The sequence below is a fragment of the Morus notabilis genome, unplaced genomic scaffold (assembly GCF_000414095.1).
Source record: "Morus notabilis unplaced genomic scaffold, ASM41409v2 Scaffold747, whole genome shotgun sequence".
In the NCBI taxonomy this organism is placed as follows: Eukaryota; Viridiplantae; Streptophyta; class Magnoliopsida; order Rosales; family Moraceae; genus Morus; species Morus notabilis.
The window spans coordinates 180,788-200,327 of record NW_010360787.1 but is presented as its reverse complement, the minus strand read 5'-3'; the positions used below and the strand labels follow the sequence as shown (position 1 = coordinate 200,327).

Below are 19,540 nucleotides of genomic sequence, written 5' to 3'. Positions count from 1 at the left end.
ATATTTATATATTATTATATATATTATATATAATTTTATTTATTAATTGTATATGGTATGTATATAAATGATTTTTAAGTTATTTATTGTAAAAATTATATAAAAATTATAAGGGATATTGCAATTTGAAATTTGAAATGAACACGAACTATATAAAAAATTATTTATTTATTAATTTGTAATTCATGATTGCCTTGTTAAAAACCTTACCAAGAAAAATCCAATTGGGATAAAAACTTGGTAAGGAAAAAAGAGTGCAATCATTCTGGGACGAATTACAAATTTGACGAACTTACAAAGTCTATACAAGATTACAATAACACTGTACAAAGTAAATAAATATTTATAAATTACAATAATAGAATTTAATTTGAAGCTGAAGGATCGTCTTCAAAACTAAAAGTTAATCTATTGAATTTATCGATCCATTATTGACTTGCCGGTGAAATTGTATCGTATAAGCGTTGGTCGGAACAATCTCAATCCTTAATACACACCAAAGCTTCAACAATGTCCTGTTGCAATGCGTTTTTACGTTCCTCAAGTATTCGCCCCGTCGTAGTGAAGGCTTGTTCGGATGAAACAGTGCAGACTGGGATCGAAAAAATATCCATTACCAGTCGAGTTAGGATCAGCCAAGTTAATGCTCGTGCCCTCCACCACTGAACCAAATCAAACATTTCACTATTATCGACTACTAAGCCCTCACTCAGGTACGCCATTAACTCGTTGAAGCTGCCGCTGTTACTGCCGCCTCTTGATGAAGATCCACTCCCAGATTCTTCTTGACCTTCAGTCGTCATCGTCGTTGTCTTCTTCTTTTTCTTCAACCCGAAAACATTCAAGAATGAATGTGGATTGTCGTCTCGTTGTTGCAGTTGTTCTACACGAGGTGGGTTTCTAAACCTACTTTCATAAGAGCTATAGAGAGATAATATTTTTCCCTTTATAATAGGAAATTAATCAGAACAGTCGATATTTAAAAAGTCACCTAAGTTTTCTAATCTACTTTCTAAACCTTCTAATTTTAATCTATGATTAAAAATAACACTGAAACCATACAACATTAGTAATTTAGCCCAATATTTTTTAAACTTATTTTCCATAGAAGCGATAGAAACTCTTGAAACCTCGTGTGTCCTAAATTCACTAAATAAAATAGTCATTCTTAAAAGTTCTCCTAACGCTAATGGTGACTTTGAGTAATATGTTCCACTAAGCTTTAAAGTAACTTCCTGAAATCTACTTAAAAATATATACAAGAGTTCGGCAATTTGCCAATCAGTTTTGTCTATAAATCATAGTCTTAATTTTATACTAACATAGTTTGTTATATAATCTTTATAGGGGATGCATTGTTCAAGCATTATATAAGTGGAGTTCCATCGTACGGTCATATCTAAGGCTAATGCTCTAGAATTTTGATTACATGCTTGTAGAAACCTAAACCAATCTTGTATTCTTTAATTTCTACCTTGAATCCATGCAATGTTATCTCTAATTCTTTTAATATGACCTGACATTGATTTTAAACCGGATTCTACTATTAAATTAATTACATGGCATGCATAATGTTGGTGAAATATATCATTATTACCGAATAAATTTAAATCCTTTTCGAAAAGTTATATTGCTTTAGTATTTGCAATAGCATTATCTAATGTTATAGCCATTACTCTATCCCTTAAACTATATTCATCAATGACAGATAAAATTGTGAAATTAGTGGTATGTGATCCTAGAACACATTTAAAACCTAATATTCTTTTATCTAAATCAAAACCTTTAAAATAATGACCGGTTACAGCTAAATAATCTTTGTTGGCAATGGCGGACCAAATATATGCCGTTAACGTAACGTAACCATTAGTAGAGTGTAAAAGGTTAATTAATGCTTCCCTTTCTTATTTATAAAATTTTAATGCATCTTTGCTAAGACTAGTTCTTGAAAAAATTTGTGCAGTAGGATTATATACAATTTTAATATAACGCAGTCAATTTTTTTATTTGGTAAAACTAAGTGGCTGATCTAATGTGGCTACTAATCGTGCCATTTCCATACGATCGACTTGCGGATTGTATTTCCAAGTGGTTAGACTGCCGGTTTGACAGTCAAATGATAATTATGTTTGGCAGAGATCGGGTCCACCTCCTTGCTTTTGAAGGCACTTTTCGGAGTGCAAGACACAACACCCCAGCTAAATCCTCCTCGACCGCTGTAGCGCTAACTCCATCGGTGCTGCGGTCACGCCCATTTGTAGGGTTTTTTAGAAAACACAAATAGTACTGCAATGGGAAAATGATTCGCTGTAACTTCTGTACACGTGTTATTGTCATTTAAGGGCTTCTTTTACATTTATTTTGAGGAGGTATAAGAGGAAAATGAGTGGAGAATCAAAAAGAGACTTTGGAGACATAAAAACCAAACCCAAAAAGAGGAAACTACGAGGACTCGAAGGCTTGATTGAAGATTTCAATGAGGAATTGAAGATTGCAGAGCTCGATTGGCATCTAGTTCTTCATTTTTTTTCTCCTTCTCTCTCTTTTAGCTTTCGGGTTTATGTTATTTCCTTGGATTTTAGTTGTATGATGGATTGGGTTTTTGGTTTGCTTATGGCTTTTGTTATGGGATTCCTGATGATTAGTTCTAGCTGACTCTTAAAGCTAGGGGTTTTAATGTAGTTTTACCATTTGCTATGTTTTGAAGATCCTTGGAGTTTCTTAACAATATTTCATCTCAATTCATTTATGTTTCTCTTGCTTATTGTTCTAATTTGTGATTTAATGAATTAGAGATATAGATGTGTGGTTTTAGTTTTGGGAAAGTCAATTTCACATGTTGGGATTTGGGAAACACAACCTAGAGTTAGTTGAGTTTGGGAGGTTAATTAATTCGAGTGATCAAGATTAGGTTTGCATAATAGGTGCTTAATTGGTTAGGTGAATAGGGATATTACTTAATTGATTTTATACACTATTTTGCTTAGGCACTTGGGAGAGGGAGTAAAATTACTCTTGAAAACCTAGATTAATGAATTGAGTGAAATTAGTTAACAAACCTAAGTATCAAAATTACATAGCTCGATAGAATGAAACTAAAACCCCTTGCCATCTTATTATCACCAAAGTTTCCTTCATTCCTTTTCTCCAGATTGCATTTTTAATTGCTTGTTAGATTAACTTTCTTGCTATAATTAGTTTTTTCTAAAACTTGATTACCTAGATAAAGTTAGAGTTATTGTAGCTACAGTAGTTAGTTTAATTTATAAAAACTCAATTCTTATGTGATGATATTCGACAATTTATCACTTTATTACTTGTTACGACTCGTACACTTGCGATCACACACATCACAAAAATTTATTTAACAACAGCTTAATGACAAACTAAGAAAATATTGGGGTAGCAGAGCTTGTTGCTATCTACGGTTGTTAGTTTGGATAGGAAATTGGAGATATTATCGTTTATTCATTGTGATTCTATTTTTGTGTGGTGGAGAATGATCCTTTGACCGTTGTTTTATTATTGTTTACTTCCTAATTAATTTCAAGTTTTGTTTTGTTTTATTTTATTTAGTTTAGTTTAATAATTCAAAACCCCATTTATTTAGTTCAATATTTTACAAAATTAGTAACTTGCTCAACCACTATACTCAATAACGACCATATCTTAGCAAAGTTTTAAATTTAATATCCACTAAGAACCCATCACAACCCGTGTTTGTTCTCCGATCACCCCTCTGACAACCTTATCCACACCAATAAAAGTCATACTTTCGTCCATGCGATCTCCATAACTGTGTTCGATGTCCTCCTGTGTGCATAATTAGGGTATTTTGATAACTTGGCAGTAAAGTGGGCCCTAGAATCAATTTTTTTCGACTTACATTGGGCCCAGCCGCTCCTCATATCTCTATTGGAGGGCCTATTGTACAATTTTCATTGTGAAAGTCACGTGTTTCATCTGCGTCAACGCCGACACCAAGTCACGTGTTACAACTGCAAGTTTGTGCGGGGTTAAAACGGGCCGACCTGAAGCCCCACATTATTAGCCCGGGGCATGCCCAACCCGCTTAGGTATTTAGCTTGACCTATTTAAGTGTTCAGCCCGGCCCGACCCTAACCCTCGGGCTAAGCCGGGACTAGGTTTTAAGCTCAAAACTTTAACACATCTTTTCTTTTTTCTTAAAAATGCCTTGTAAATTTCAAGCTGGCGTGGCCCAGCCCCAAGCCTTGCAACCAAATAGGCGCCAATAGAATATACGAAATGGGTCAAATATACACTTAGACAAACAAAATTTAAAAAAAAAAAAAAAAAAAAGAGCCAATGACAAGACACGTGCGGTCTTTTCATAGGGTGCGCCACTTGGTTTGCTGCTTAATTGACTTGTTACACAGAAAACGTGTATCTCTTTAAGGCTTGAGTGCTAATTAACTTTGTATTCACATATCAATTTGATTAATAAGAACATTAGCTATCTAACTAGTGACGATATGGGTTGTATATAGACCTTCTTGAAGCTCAAGTTTAGTTTAACCAAACACGTCAGCTTACAATATATATATATAGGCATGTATATATATGTGTATGTATATTTATATATTTTGAAGGGTGTTTTTGTAGTTACACCATTAAATTATTAATGCCCTCATAACCCCTTTGCTTCCCCTAACGGCATGCCTCAATTTCTTCAGGTCGGCCATTTGTAGCACATTTGGATTCTTGTTCAAACGGCACTCCATACTTCAATCACAAATTATGGGTTGGGAAAATCTCGGATTTGCCCTTTTGACTTCTTTCCATGTCACACGGTTAATTCACTATTCGTATGGGCAAAATTGTAATTCCAAGCATGCAATTTCACAAAAAGTGGAGTACCCAAAAAAACGCTTCTTTTTGGACCATAAATATTTTAACCCTAGAATATATTACACCACACTCTTCGCAACACACCCCAAAAGAAAGCACCACCTTTTTTTTTTTTTTACCACTTTTCCCGCGTCAAACCCTCTCTCTCATTTCTTCCTACTATAAAGTATAAACATCAAGTCTTCCCTCCTTCACATGCCCATCAAAACTCACTCTCAAAATTCCCTAAGAAAATCCAATACACAAATATCTTCTCTCTCCTCTACTCTCTCTCTCTCTCTCTCTCTCTCTCTCTCTCTCTCTCTCTCACCAGCGCGTGTTTTCTTTCCAAAATTCTTTTACTCTCTGTACAGCCAATACACGCCGAGCATTACATTACACACTCTATCTAATATATATGAATATTGAATATAAATATAGATAAAATTCATTCTTCATTTCCCTCTCTCTCCCCTCTCCCTTGACTTCGGGACTGTACTAGACACTCCGCTCGGTCTTTCAGGTATGACTTTTTGAAATTTTTGCATTAGCAAATTTTGTTTCCTGAGAAAATGTTGGGGAAAATTGAGGTGAAATAACTAACTGACTTTATCGTTTTTCTGTTTTCGTCATTTGGGTCTATTTCGGTGTCTCTGATCTTGGGCTTGTAAATTTGGTGGGTCTCTATTTTTTTTTTTTTTTTTTTCACTTTTGTTTAGTTGGTTACTTCTTTAGGAGGAATTTGCTTTACGAGCTAGCTTTAAACTTGGTTTTTTTTTTTTTTTTAATTGTAACCAATTTCTACAATATTTCCTGGTATTTACTTTGTAGTTGGTACCAAATTGAGGTGTATGAAATCGATATAGGGAAAGCCCCAAAATGAGGACAAAAAAGAAAGTGTTAAAAAATGTTCTTGGAAATATATATAAGGAAGATTCTCAAGCATGAAAAAAATTGAAACTTACATGAATATATTGATGAAACAATACTAGGTTGGTTGGAGTCTCAAAAGTTTTTATTTTATATTTTTCCCCTTGAAGTCTGTCTGATGATTTAAACGCCTTAGAATGCAACTCATGTGCTTACTTTATGGTGTATTTTTGTTTGGTAATTGTAGGATGAAAGCAATATCATCTTTGTTGATTGATTAATGTAACTTTACATTGAATATATGGATCATTATCTCTTTCAATTTTGTATTGATGTTACTACCGAGTGCTAATCTTTAGGAGTTAGGCCTTCCCTTTTTTTTTTTCTTGTGTTCAATGTCGGTTTTGTCACTCTTTTTGTCAACCATTGTGTTTTAACATGTATGTATGTATGCAACATATTTTGTATACTTGTGTTTGATCTTGGTTTTGTCCTTCCTTTTTGTCAACCATGTTGTTTATGTAGCAGCATGGTTTCTGAATGGCTTAAATTTTATCATCAGTTATTTCAACTTTAAGAAATCTAATTTATGAGGCACCAGTTATTGGATGGACATTGCTATAATTTGTATAGCGCCATCTTGAGTACATGTTGAGACTTAAGAACTGCATTTGTGAGAACTTATTGAGTAGAGCGATGATATAACTTGAGTATCTTGCTTACAAGCCCTAAAGAAGTTTTGAATTTGTAGAATGGGAACCTCAAAGGGAGATCTTTTACCTAATTTCCTTAAATAAACAATCAGAATCTCTTATTTTCTATTCTGGCTAAGGGCGAGGAAAGAACTAGGTATATAAATGATTTGAGAAGCAAGAATTTTTCAGTTTTTATTTATTTTCCCTCATTGTTTTTTAATGCCTCAGTATTGTGGTTTAAATCATGGGCACATAGAGGTTACGGAGAAGCTTAACCACTCAGGTGGTTCATGCAGTCAACCACCTTCTATTATTACCTCTCATCTAGGAGCCCAAACCCTTAACGTTTTGATGCTACTGCATTTATGTTTTTGTTTATTTATTTTCTGTTATAACATGTCAGGATTGTTGTTAACTTGTAATCTTATTCTTTGGAATGAGATGCCTAATCCGGTTCCATCAATGTCTGCTAATTGTATATTAGATTCATACTTTAGGGGTTAAGTTGGTGGCTGAAAGAATCCTTTGTCCCAGGGTTGTGTTAGCTAGAAGCACATCCACTAAACCAATTGGTACATATGATCTTTTCCATATTGTTCTTCAGTTCTAATTTATAGGTCTTATTTGCTCCCTGTCACCCAACAGCTTTCATCATATATGAGACAAGATGTTGTCTATCCTTATATGTAATTAAAAAGTCACAGCCTTTATGGTGTGATTCTAAAGGATGTGTGGAGTTATTATTTTTATATGGATTGATTTTTACATCTACCCATGGGGTGTTGGTTGGAATCGTCAGGCCTTTTTTTTGCTCCCACAAGGTCTGGAGTTTGAGCCATCTCATGGGCACCTACATGACAAAGTCATAGTTTCCTCCGTTTCAAAGGTTGTAGGGTCGGCCGACGGCTTCAATTTCTATCTCGGGCTCATAAAGTGGGCTCGAGGGATTTTTGGGTATCAAAAAATATGGACTGGTTTTTACATCTGAACATGCAACTGTAAATTCACTGTAAGTTGGCTTACCAGCTGTGGGGAAAATTTGTTGAGTGCTTCTGAAGTGAAGGTGCTTACTTGTTTGTACAGAGAATAGTGCCTAACCAATTAGAATGTGCTAGTGCTTTTCGGGATTATTTTGTTGGAACAAAGAGAAGATTCTTCAAGGGTGTTGAAGATGTGTTGTTTCTACTGAGACTGAAAATTAGGATTCTTTTTGGGTTGTAGCCATGAAGGAGCTTAAGCGATTTATCCTTGATTGTGAGGGATTGCAAATCTTTCTATGATACATAATGTGTTTCTAATTTTTGCCCTTTTTTTTCTCTCTAGGATTCCCAATCATGTTTTTTTTATGGAAAAGAGAAATCATGCAAGTAACTTGTTGCTAGTAAATTGATAAATTTTTCTAGTTTGAAGTTGCAACTAAGCAAGGCAGTGTTGTTATCAGAAAATTATAGGCCCTATTTGTTACGCCGTTCGAATTTAGAATTTGAGTTGAAAAGTGAATTTATGTGAGAAAACAATGTATCAGAAAAAGTTGAATATTTGAACTTTTGTGAGAGAAAACACTTTAGCAAAAAGTTTGAGTTTTGATTCAAATGGTGAAATGAACAAAGCACTAATGATTAGATGTCATTCCTCTGGTGATTTGCGTTCTATATTGTTCTGCCTCATGTATGACTAGATTTTATTATCTTGGAGTTTAATTTATTAAGTTGGTAAGAGTCCTCATGAGACTCAATTAAGATTGAAATCCTTAACTGTCATCTTAACTTTTGCTGATTTGTGCTGTTTACGTTGCTGAATGTAGAGATTGGATTTTGTAATGGAGAGCTCTGATGATGAAAAAGATGCGGTTTACAGGAATTATATCCCTAAAGAACTAAGTCGTGGTTTAGCATCTTCTGGTGCAAAATTTGTAGACGAAGTGCTCAATGGTCAAAATGAACGTTGTCTTGAAAATTTTCGCATGGATAAACGTGCATTTTATAAGTTGTGTGATATTTTGCAAGCCAAAGGCTTACTACGCCACACAAATCGGATCAAGATTGAAGAGCAATTAGCCATATTCATGTTCATAGTTGGTCACAATCTGCGCACTCGAGCTGTACAAGAGTTATTCCGCTATTCTGGGGAAACCATCAGTCGCCATTTTAACAATGTTCTAAATGCTATAATGGCAATTTCATTAGATTTCTTTCAGCCCCCAAGCTCTGATGTTCCTTCAGAAGTTTTTGAAGATCCCAGATTCTATCCATATTTTAAGGTAACCTGACAGTTATTAAGGCTGATCAGAATCTGTTGTTTACCAATGTCTTTCTAATATTTATTAATCTTTCTTTTGATAGGACTGTGTTGGAGCGGTTGATGGAATGCACATTCCTGTAATGGTTGGTGTTGATGAGCAAGGACCTTTCCGCAACAAAAATGGCTTACTTTCACAAACTGTTCTGGTCGCTTGCTCCTTTGATCTCAAGTTCCATTACGTCCTTGCTGGCTGGGAAGGTTCTGCATCAGATTTTCAAGTTCTGAACTCGGCACTCACAAGGCGAAACAAACTGTCCGTTCCTGAAGGTATGTTACTTCCTTTTCAGCTGAGACTATTTAAGATAGGATGAAAATATCGGTATCCGTAGAAATATCAGTACTTCATTTTTATGGAAATTTCATAAAAAATATCAATAAAATTTACGGAAATTTATAGTAGACAATATTTCTATTAAAAGATACATAAATAAATAAGTTTTACATAAAAAACTTCATACATTTTACATTTCTTAATATCAAAAGGAAGTTCTATGAGGCTCAAATGTGGTTGGGATCCAATGCAAAAAATAAAAATAAAAATGCTTTGCGCTTCAAAACCTCAACGGAGTTTTTACTACAGAGGTAATTATATAAGGTTAGCATGTACACCAATTTGAAGCATTTAAATTTATCATGTGGGTGTATGTACTGCATGCATGCTAATATTAGTAATCGCCCGTTGTTGGTGCAATTTTTGCTAAGTGTATCATTTGAATTTAATCTTAGAAATTACCAAAACAAAGATAGCTACCTTTACTATTTGAAGGATGAAATTAACCAAACTAGAATTATTCTCAATTAATATATATATACATATATAGAAAGCATAACTATGTCGGAGACTCGGAATTGTGTAGCAAATAACCATATGCCAAAAGAGTAGGAGGGGAGTTATAGAAAGAGCAAGAATGACAATTCGTTTATCAAGAAGAATGGTGTAAATATTCATCTGCGTAGAACATGATTTTACAAGGGAAAAAAAAGAGAAGAGTTTGTTGTGTATGCGGTGAAAGTTATTGAGATGGGATAGCATTAAGTCCTGCAAAGTTCTGTAGCAACATGTTCAATACTTGCTTTTTCTAGAGACAAAAATGAAAAGCTGAAAGATGCTTCTGAGTTCTGCATAGTTTGGTTACTAGATGACAGACCAAATTATGCAAAAAACTGATATGATAAAGCAAATTTAAATAAAAAAAACAAAAAAAAAAAGAAAACAAACAAACAAGACTTTTAGAATTCCCGTTTCCACCCCGAAATTTCCCAAAATTCTAGCCTAATTACACTATTTGTAAAATGATATCGATATTTAGACCGTTATTTACTGAAATTTTCGGAACTTTCATGATATTTTGCGGAAATCGATATTTTGGTGGAGAAAAAATCGGCACCCTCAAAAATCTGAAATTTCCACTGAAATTTCAGATATTTCAGCCATATTTTCGACTATGTCTAAGACGAGCTACTTCTGCTGGGTTATTGACACATTGCCTTTCATTTCGACAAGTGGAGTTGATATAGCAAACCTTTATAAAATAATATTCTTGGGACTAAGAAACAATATATTTTAGTGAGGTTATTTATTTATCGAATAGTATATTAATTTATCGGTAAATGAGTATTTATTAATTTAAGAAGGGTTTTATATTTCAATAACTTGTGCCATCTCAGTACATGTATAATTCTTTTGATCAAGATTCATGTATGAGTTATAAATAAAAGAAAATAATGGATGTAGTCAAAATTATTATATTTACATATAGAACTTTAAAAGTTATCATGAATATAATAAATGTTATATTCATTGTTATATACATATACATATAAACTCAAAAATTAATGTAAATTGATGTGCGTATTTTTCAAATTTAATATTTAGAAAGGAAAAAAAAACTCTTAATATAATGAATTTTATATGTTATTTGCTATTATTTTTTTATATTTTATTAATTATTAATTTATATTTTCATCGGGCCTTTTAGGATTAAAAAATATATATATATATTATTGTCTTATGCGTTTAGTGAGATTATTAATTTAGTACACTGATCTAAGTCGGGACTAAAAGATTTTATTATTTAATCAAGATTATTAATTTATCATACATTCATTTATCAAGATTTTATTGTATTATACTTCCAAGCTCCTAAAAGATGGTACTTGAACTCTTCAACCAAAATCAAACAATGCAGGTAAATACTATCTTTTGGACAAGAAGTATGTGAATTTGCCAGGCTTCATTGCTCCATACCCTGGTGTTCCTTACCACTTGAAGGAGTTTCCTGATGGTTACCCTCCTCAAAATGCCAAGGAGCTATTCAATCAGCGACATTCATTGTTAAGGAATGCTACTGATCGTATCTTTGGCACTTTGAAAGCACGCTTCCCTATATTGATGACAGCTCCTCCGTACCCGTTACAAACGCAAGTGAAGTTGGTTGTGGCAGCATGTGCCATACACAACTACATCCGGAGTGAGAAACCAGATGACTGGCTCTTTAAAATGTATGAACAGGATAGCCTACTACAAGCGGAAGAATCACCACCATCGTCAGAGATGGATCAACAAATGATGCATGTAGACAATGCTGCTTTGGACGTTCCTTTCGGCGATGAACAACTAGAATTCTCTTTGCAGTTGCGGGACTCTATTGCATCAGAAATGTGGAATGACTATCTTAATGATATATCTTCTCTGTAGATCCATCCTTGTTTCTGGTCACAGTTTTCGGTGGGGTACAGAAAGTTTTGGGGATTATGGAAGTAGATAAACACTTTTTTGTCATCAACCAAACAGCCAAACACTCACACACACACACACACACACAAGCAGCCAACACCAGATTTTACGCAACAAAAGAGTTTTTATTGAAATTTACTTAAACACTAGCTCATACAAACCAAAACCAGCTAGAGAGATTAAAGAAAACGAAATGGATAGACTGCAGTCTTTGAGGACTTCAGAGAATTCCTAAACTCAGTGGTATTTGAGGGACCACTAAATCTCCTAAAGTTTCCCGAAATCCTCTCAAATCTCGGCCTAATCCCACACTCCCCTCTACTCCCCTTTTAAACCCAAAAGCAAACACTACTCAGTGTCGTGTCGTCCTCCTTAGGTTCTTCTCCCTCTCCGCCAACAAAATTTGAAGTTGCTTGTTCCTGCACCTATGCCTCGGGCCATACTTTTAATCACATTTATAGCAAAGACCCTTTATGCAGCGTTGTTGCATTTCTTCTTCAGAAATCCGACCTGATGGACTAGAAACCGCCGGTGTAGGTGACTTTCCCCTCATTTCTTTGCCTTCTCGTGGGGTATTGGACTGAAGGAAGCTTTCTGGAACGTAATGTTGAGTGGTCGGCCACTCACTAAAAGAATACGAGCGCACCAAGCCACCGCCTTGTTCCTATCTTCAATTTGTTGGGCTATCTCTATTAACTTTTAAAGTGTTGTGGGACGATGCATCTTCACTTCGGCTCGCACATCCTCACGGAGTCCATAGAGAAAGACCCCTTTGTAGAAGGCACCTGGCATGTTTCTCACCGAAGCTGAAAGCATCTCAACCACAGTTCCGCTTTTCTTAAGTGCCATTAGCCTTTCCGTCGGGTCACCCTTGTTAGCTCGACTAAGCCGTTTCAAGATCAACGCTCGCAATTCGCGCCAACCTACAAATTGATCTTGGGAATTGGTCCACCAAAACGAATTCAATGCTCGTCCGTTCATTCAAATTGAAGCCGTCGTCACCTTATCCCTTTCCGGTACATCATACATGTCGAAATAATGCTCCGCTCGAAAGAGCCAGCCATACGGATCCTCTCCCAAGAAGATTGGCATTTCCATCTTTTTTCCTCGAATTTCCCCTCTTACTTGCAACCCCGCTGGAGTCTCGGGACAACGAACCCGATCCCTTTCCCACCTTCGGTCTCTATGTTGCAGCTCCTGATTAAAATCGTGCTCCCATAGATAGGCTTCCAGAAGGAATCGGGGTCCAAAACCCCATCTGAAATTTGCACCACCAAGATTCGGGTCGTGTTTCAGCAGGCCCCAATTGGGTTTGGATCTGGGCTAGGTTCCTTGCCCCTTTGGAACCTTCTTTGACTCGAATAGGGTCCATGTTCCCTACCTTCCCACTCTAAATCAGGCAGTCAAACAGGTCCTCGTCGCTGCCCCTCCACATCAGTCGGCCGCCCATCCACCGGCACGGCGTCGCGAGGCCGACGCTCTAACCCCGACGCGAACCTACCGCCGATTGGTTGCCCCCTTCGCCCATTTGCGCGAATTTGGGCAACACTTTGGGCGCCGCCACAACTTCGTCACTTTTTCCCACCGCCTCCAATCATCCTCTGCCCTTGGCCCATCGCCGATCCGAACCCTACGACGCCGATCTACGCCTATCTGGCCTCCAAGTCGCAGAAACAAGCCGAACTGGTTAAACCCGGCCTTAATCGCCGCCTCTCATGGTCCCGATCATCCTCCGGCCCTAACCCAGTCGAGATATGCTCTTCTCAACGTGGGTCCCCACGGGGCTGAGCGAAAACCCCCCTCCGTCGCACCTCTGATCGTCGCGATTTTCTGCCGCCAGCCATGGTCTAGCTTCAATTTGGTCGGCGCAATCTGGGTAGTTTTTGCCCAGATCCTCTCGTCTCGCGCCGTTGTGAATGACCTCCGCCCTAGGCAGAGGCTCCCACTGTTCCAACAATGGCTCCAAACGGCGGTGCATCTCCCCGATTGACCCATGCATCTCCCTGATCTGAGTACGAACCTCTTCCACGCTAATCTGAGGTAAGTTCTCAGAAGTAGGGTTTGAACCTCCTCCTAGCACGCCGCCAAACCCCTCTCAGCCACCGCCAAACACTCGAGGTCCGCCACTTTTGGTGCCGTGCACCGACGCTCTGATACCAAAATGTTAAGAACCTGATAATTTCCTCAACCATATAGCCAAACACTCACACACATAAGCAACCAACACCAGATTTGATGCAAACATGAGTTTTTATTGAAATTTACTTTAACACCAGCTCATACAAACCAAGACCAACTAGAAAAATTAAAGAAAACGAAATGGATTCATTTCACCGATTCGAGAGTTTTGCTACAGTAAAAAACTCTTAAAAATAATCACATTTAACTTTTTTATTACAGTAAAAAGTTTTGATATAAAATTACATTTTAATTCAAATTAAAAATTCAAATCAACGAACTAAACAGACTTCGAAAAACTTAATAATCACATTTAACTTTTTTATTACAGTAAAAAGTTTTGATATAAAATCACATTTTAATTCAAATTAAAAATTCAAATTAACGAACTAAACAGACTTCGAAAAACTGAGTATTTAAGAGACCACCAACTCTTCAAAAATTTCCTCACAAATCTCAGCCTAATTCCATACTCCCTTCTACTTCATTTTTAAACCCAAAAACAAACACTAGTCAACACTTAGCCAATTTTTAAAAGTTACATCCAACCCGTAGTACTATACTTTCTTTTCACTACCCTCCTCTCTTAATCCAAACTATCCTCTCTCATGGACTAGCGTAAGGGCTGGTCTCTGACACCATCATTTTTATAGATTTGAGTTTTTAATTTGAGTTGAGATGTGATATTTTTTTGAGAACTTTTCATTATAGCAGAAAAAGTTAGATGTGATATTTTCTGAGAGCTTTTTACTGTAAAAACTTAAAGCTGAAAACTCAAATCGGTAAAATGAACAAGGCCTTAGTGTTAGAACTTTGGGCCGGCCCGCCGGCCCGAGGGCCGAATTTTTCGGGCTTGACGGACAGGCCCAACTGTCGGCCCGTCTAACAATAAATTTTTGGGCTCGTGCTTGGGTAGTCCAAAAATGGACACCACACCAGAGCCCGCCGCCATGTTGTTGCCGTTAACTACCGTTCGCTGAAATTTTTTAAAATTTTTCCAGCCAGGCCCGATTTGCCTGAACTGCCCGAAGCCTGAAAACCCGACCAATGGACAAATTTCGACTGTTGGAACCCAACCCAACCCGAAGCCCGAAAAGCCCAGCCCCAACGGCTAGTTTTTTGACCATTGTCTGATTTTCTACCCGAACCCGACCCGCCGAAAATAGAAGTAGCCGTTGATCCAAATTTGGGGGAAAAAAATCAATTTTTTAACCCAAAATTTTTTCTATAAATACCCTCCATCCCCCACACATTTTTCTCACTGAAACTCTCTCAATCCCTCTCAATTTCTCTCAATTTCTCTCAATCTCTCTCAATCTCACAAATCTCTATCACAATTTTTCTAAAAACTTCACAATTTTTCTAAAAATTAACACATTATCCTAAAGCTTTACAATTTTTTTAAAAACAATCACATTATCCTAAAGCTCTCTCTCTCAAATCGCTCTTATTTTTTTTATAATGGATTCTTTTGGTTATAGTGGTATTCCCGTTGATGCCCAACACAAGGTGAAAGAAGGGCAATTTCCCACTAATGAATTTGTTATGCAGGAATCTACTAATCTGAGCCCTAGTGGGCGCACTGGAGGTCGTGGTCGCAATGGTGGTGGGCGTGGAGAAGCGGCGAGTGCAAGTGTGACTGCGTCTGCAAGTGTTGCAATCTCCAGGAGGAAATGCAAGCGTACTTCGACAGTTTGGGATCACTTCGACACAATTGAGGAGATCGACAATGAATGTAACACTAAACATATAGGTCAGTGTAAATATTGTTTATCTAAATTACAAGGTGATACTATTCACGGCACCACACACTTGAGAAGACACTCTGAAAAGTGTCTTCAAAAACTTAGCCAGTCCATCGGATCTGAACTCCACCAAACACAATTATCTTTTGATCGAGCAACCAGTGGTCTAACCATTTGAAAATACGATCCACAAGTAGATCGTATGCAAGTTGCGTGAATGATAGCTGTATTAGATCAACCACTTTTTGTAGAACATCCTAATTGACAACGATATATTAAGGTTGTACATAATTTTAATGCACATTTCACTTTAAAAACTATTCTTAGGAAAGATTTATTAAAATTATTTACAAAAAAGAAGCATTAATAAACCTTTTACACTCGACTAGCGGGTGCGTTGTGTTAATGGCAAATATTTGGTTTATCGTTGCCAATACAGATTATTTAACTGTAACCGGACATTACTTTAAGGGGCCATTTGGTATGCAGTAATCAATAGGAATCAAATACCTGGGAAAGTGATGGTAGGTAATATGATTTTCTGAAAACTTACATTATCTTGTTTGGTTATGCATAGGAATCTTTTGTCAGATTCCCAGGAATGTTATTTTACGGTATTTGGTTGTGCACAGTAATATAATATAATTTTTCTTATAAAATTAAACATTTTAAATAATTTTAAACTATTTATTTAATTAAGTGATTATAATTTTGACACATTAGATTTAAAAAAATATAACAAACTAAAAAAAAAAGAATCTCTCTCTCTCTCTCTTGCTCGCTCAAATAAGGCATTGTCTCGCCTCGCCTCTTTTTTCTTGCTCAAATCGGACTGGGCGGCTTTTATTCTTGGAATAGGTGGAGGCTAAGCCGGCGATGGGTGTGCAGAGGGAGGGGAAGTTAGTTGTTGTCCACTGATTTGGGAGGGGTTGCGGCGAAGAGGGCCAGCAACGACGTTATCAAAGGAGCAGTGACGGCGTGTGGGCGACAGACAGGGCCTCAATAGAGGTGTTGAGCGACGGGGAGGAGTAGTGATAGGCGGTGGCTTCGCAGAGGTCGTCACCGGAGATGGGTGAGCTCTAGCAATGAGTTTAGTGTGGGGAGGAGGGGTTCGGCAGCCATGGTAGGGATGGGAAAGCTCCGGCGATGAGTTTGATGGGGGTTGTTCGGCATCTATGGCGGTGATGGGGGAACTCCGGTGACAAGCTTTGACAGTTGCTGTGATGGAGGTGCTCGGCAGCTACGACAGGGAGGAGGAGATGCTTAGTGGTGGTAAGCTGCATTGGGTGTGTGGGTAAGATTCCCATGATTTTGAGATTCTTGAGAATTTGAATAACACCATGTTGGGTGGTATTCAAATTATCTTAAAATGAGGGAGAGTGAATCCCATGGTAATCACTTTCCTATGAATCTAAAAATTATAATTTTTATACCAAATATGGTAATATTGTAGATTTCCATTCTCATCCTTAATATTACTGCGTACCAAACGCCCCTTAAAGGATTTGATTTAGATAAGAGAATATTAGGTTTTAAATGTGTTCTAGGATCACATAACACAGATTTAATATATAATACAATTTTAAATGTAATTGATGAATTTAGATTAAGAGATAAAATAATGGCTATAACATTAGATAATACTAGTGTCAATACAAAAGCAATTGAGTTCTTTGAAAATGATTTAAATTTATTCGGTGACGGTACTATTTTTCACAAACGTTGTGCATGTCACATAATTAATTTAATAGTTAAATCCGGTTTAAAGGAAATGGGTACTCACATTAACATAGTTAAAGATAGTCTTGCATGGATTCAAGGTAGTAACCAAAGACAAAAGGATTGGTTTATGTTCTTACAAGCATTAAATATACCTCATAGAGCATTAGCGTTAGATATGCCTATAAGATGAAATTCAACTTATATATTGTTTCAACAATGCATCCCCTATAAGGATGTTATAACAAACTATATGTATGTAAAATTAGGAGTAGGAGATATAGACGCATATGATTGGTAAATTGTCAAAGTTTTGTATCAATTTTTAAGTAAGTTTCATGAAGTTACTCTAAAACTTAGTGGAATATATTATCCAATATCACCTTTAGCTTTAGGTGAACTTTTAAGAATTAGTATTTTATTTAGCGAATATAGGGAGGACTCAATCTTAAGAGATTCTATCAATTCTATGGAAAAGAAATTTAAAAACTATTGGTCTAAGTTGCATTTGTTGTATAGTTTAGGTACTATTTTTGATTCTAGATTAAAATTAGACAGTTTAAAAAGTGGTTTAGAAAACTTAGGTGAATTTTTAAGCATAAATTGTTCGGACCAATTTCCAATAATAAAGACAAAAATATATTTGATCTATAGTAAGTATGAGAATAGGTTTAGAAGCACAAACTCTAGAGTACAAGAACCGCAACAACAAGATAAAAACCCGCAGTCATTCTTAAAATTTTCGGGTTGAAGAAGAAGAAGAAGACAACTTAAACAGAAGCTGGGAGTGGATCTTCATCAACAGGTGGCAGCGGCGGCGGCAGCTTCAACAAGCTTATGGCGTACCTCAGTGAAAGCTTAGTAGTCAACAGTACTAGAGAATTGTTTGACTTAGTTCAATGGTGGAGGGCACATGTATTAACTTGGCCAATCCTAACTCAATTAGCAATGGATATATTTTCAATCCTAGTCTCTACTATTTCATCCGAACAAGCTTTCAGTACGACATGATGAATACTTGAGGAACGCTGGAATGCATTGCAAAGGGACATTGTTAAAGCCTTGGTCTGCATTAAGGATTGAGATCATGCCGATCAACGTCTACAAGATACAATTTCGCCGGCAAGTCAAGAATGAATCGATGAATTTCATAAATTAACATTTAATTTTGAAGACGATCCTTCAGCTTCAAATTAAATTGTAAATTTGTAATTTGTAAATATGTATTTACTTTTGACATTGTAATTGTATAACTTTGTAAATTTATAAAATTTGTAATTCGTCACAAAATGATTACACTCTTTTTTACTTACTAAGTTTTTATCTCAATTGGGTTTTTTTTGTAAGTTTTTTAACGAGACAATCATGAATTACTTATTTAAAAATTAATATAATAAATTGTGTTAATAATGTCTGTTGAATGTTGATTTTAGTTTTTATATAATTTTAACATAAGATAACTTAATAATTATAAAAATTAAAAACTATAAAAAAATAATTCGGGCATTTCGAGCGGGCTCGGTGTTCGCCAAAAACTCTATGCATAAAATGACTCCACGCAAGCGCACGCAATCGAACAAGTAATATAGTAATGAGTAAAGTATCGTCTCCACAGGGACTGAGTTATGAGGAATTCTATTACAAAAACCAGTTTTATCAATATGATTGAGAATAGTTTGAATGCCAAATTGATATTAATTAAGTGAAAAGAATGTATAAGACCAAAGACTGTAATTTAAATGCAGACGAGAGGTAAAAGTCAACAAGATCTGAACTTAGAGCTGTGATTTAATGATGGATGAAGGCTAGGATTACTGATTTCCCCTCGGTTGCAACTCTGACCACGATTTGCTATACGATTGCTGTAGCAAAGTTTATCTAGTTACAAATCTGACGTTAACATCAATTTTAATGGGTTGTACGAGATAATAGTATATTCCTATACTATCTCTTACATTATCCAAGCTAGATCTAACTTAACCAACCTTTCCAGAATTAGCTTAAGTTTGTGTTTTCTTACTAAATGATGGCCTGTCAGTTAATAGAAAGTAAACAATAAATATGCTTGAATAAACCAGATGAAAATTACATTATCAATCAAAATAGCAAATAGATCTTCATTGCAACTTTGGTTCCATCAATAATCCTAGCTAAGGAATTTAGCTCATGTTTAGTTCAACAAAATCAGAATTAATAACAAATAACAAATCCATAAGGTATCGGAAAGTAAATACAGAGAGAAGGAGAAAACAGCTAAGCTAAAATCTGAGGTCAAAAACCCCTGTGTATCCGTGCTGTACTCTTCTTTTCTCCAGCTCCAGCTCGTCTAGGAATTCTGTGCGCCTCTACTAATTTCTCTGCTCTTTTCTGGCCCTCGGTACTATACTCTTCTTTTCCTTTATATTCTCGGGCATGTTGAGGTGCCCTAGTGACAAGTGTAAGCATGA

The 19,540-nt window shown here is 36.2% G+C and overlaps 1 protein-coding gene across 1 annotated transcript; it reads left to right on the top strand.

Moving 5' to 3' along the window:
- The first annotated feature begins 5,165 nt into the window (after window positions 1–5,165).
- On the top strand, window positions 5,166–11,500 carry LOC112091439 (putative nuclease HARBI1). Its single transcript, XM_024165120.1, has 4 exons — window positions 5,166–5,371; window positions 8,218–8,673; window positions 8,756–8,981; window positions 10,904–11,500. Exons 2-4 carry the CDS (start codon window positions 8,233–8,235, stop codon window positions 11,410–11,412), a joined length of 1,176 nt encoding a protein of 391 aa, XP_024020888.1. The 5' UTR covers window positions 5,166–5,371; window positions 8,218–8,232; the 3' UTR covers window positions 11,413–11,500.
- The last annotated feature ends 8,040 nt before the right edge of the window (window positions 11,501–19,540 follow it).

Excerpts from the sequence above, each read along its gene's own strand:
- LOC112091439 (XM_024165120.1), top strand. The coding sequence starts at position 8,233 with ATGGAGAGCTCTGATGATGAAAAAGATGCGGTTTACAGGAATTATATC. Across the intron at positions 8,674-8,755 it reads GATTCTATCCATATTTTAAG|GACTGTGTTGGAGCGGTTGA; the intron begins GTAACCTGACAG and ends TTCTTTTGATAG. Across the intron at positions 8,982-10,903 it reads CAAACTGTCCGTTCCTGAAG|GTAAATACTATCTTTTGGAC; the intron begins GTATGTTACTTC and ends CAAACAATGCAG.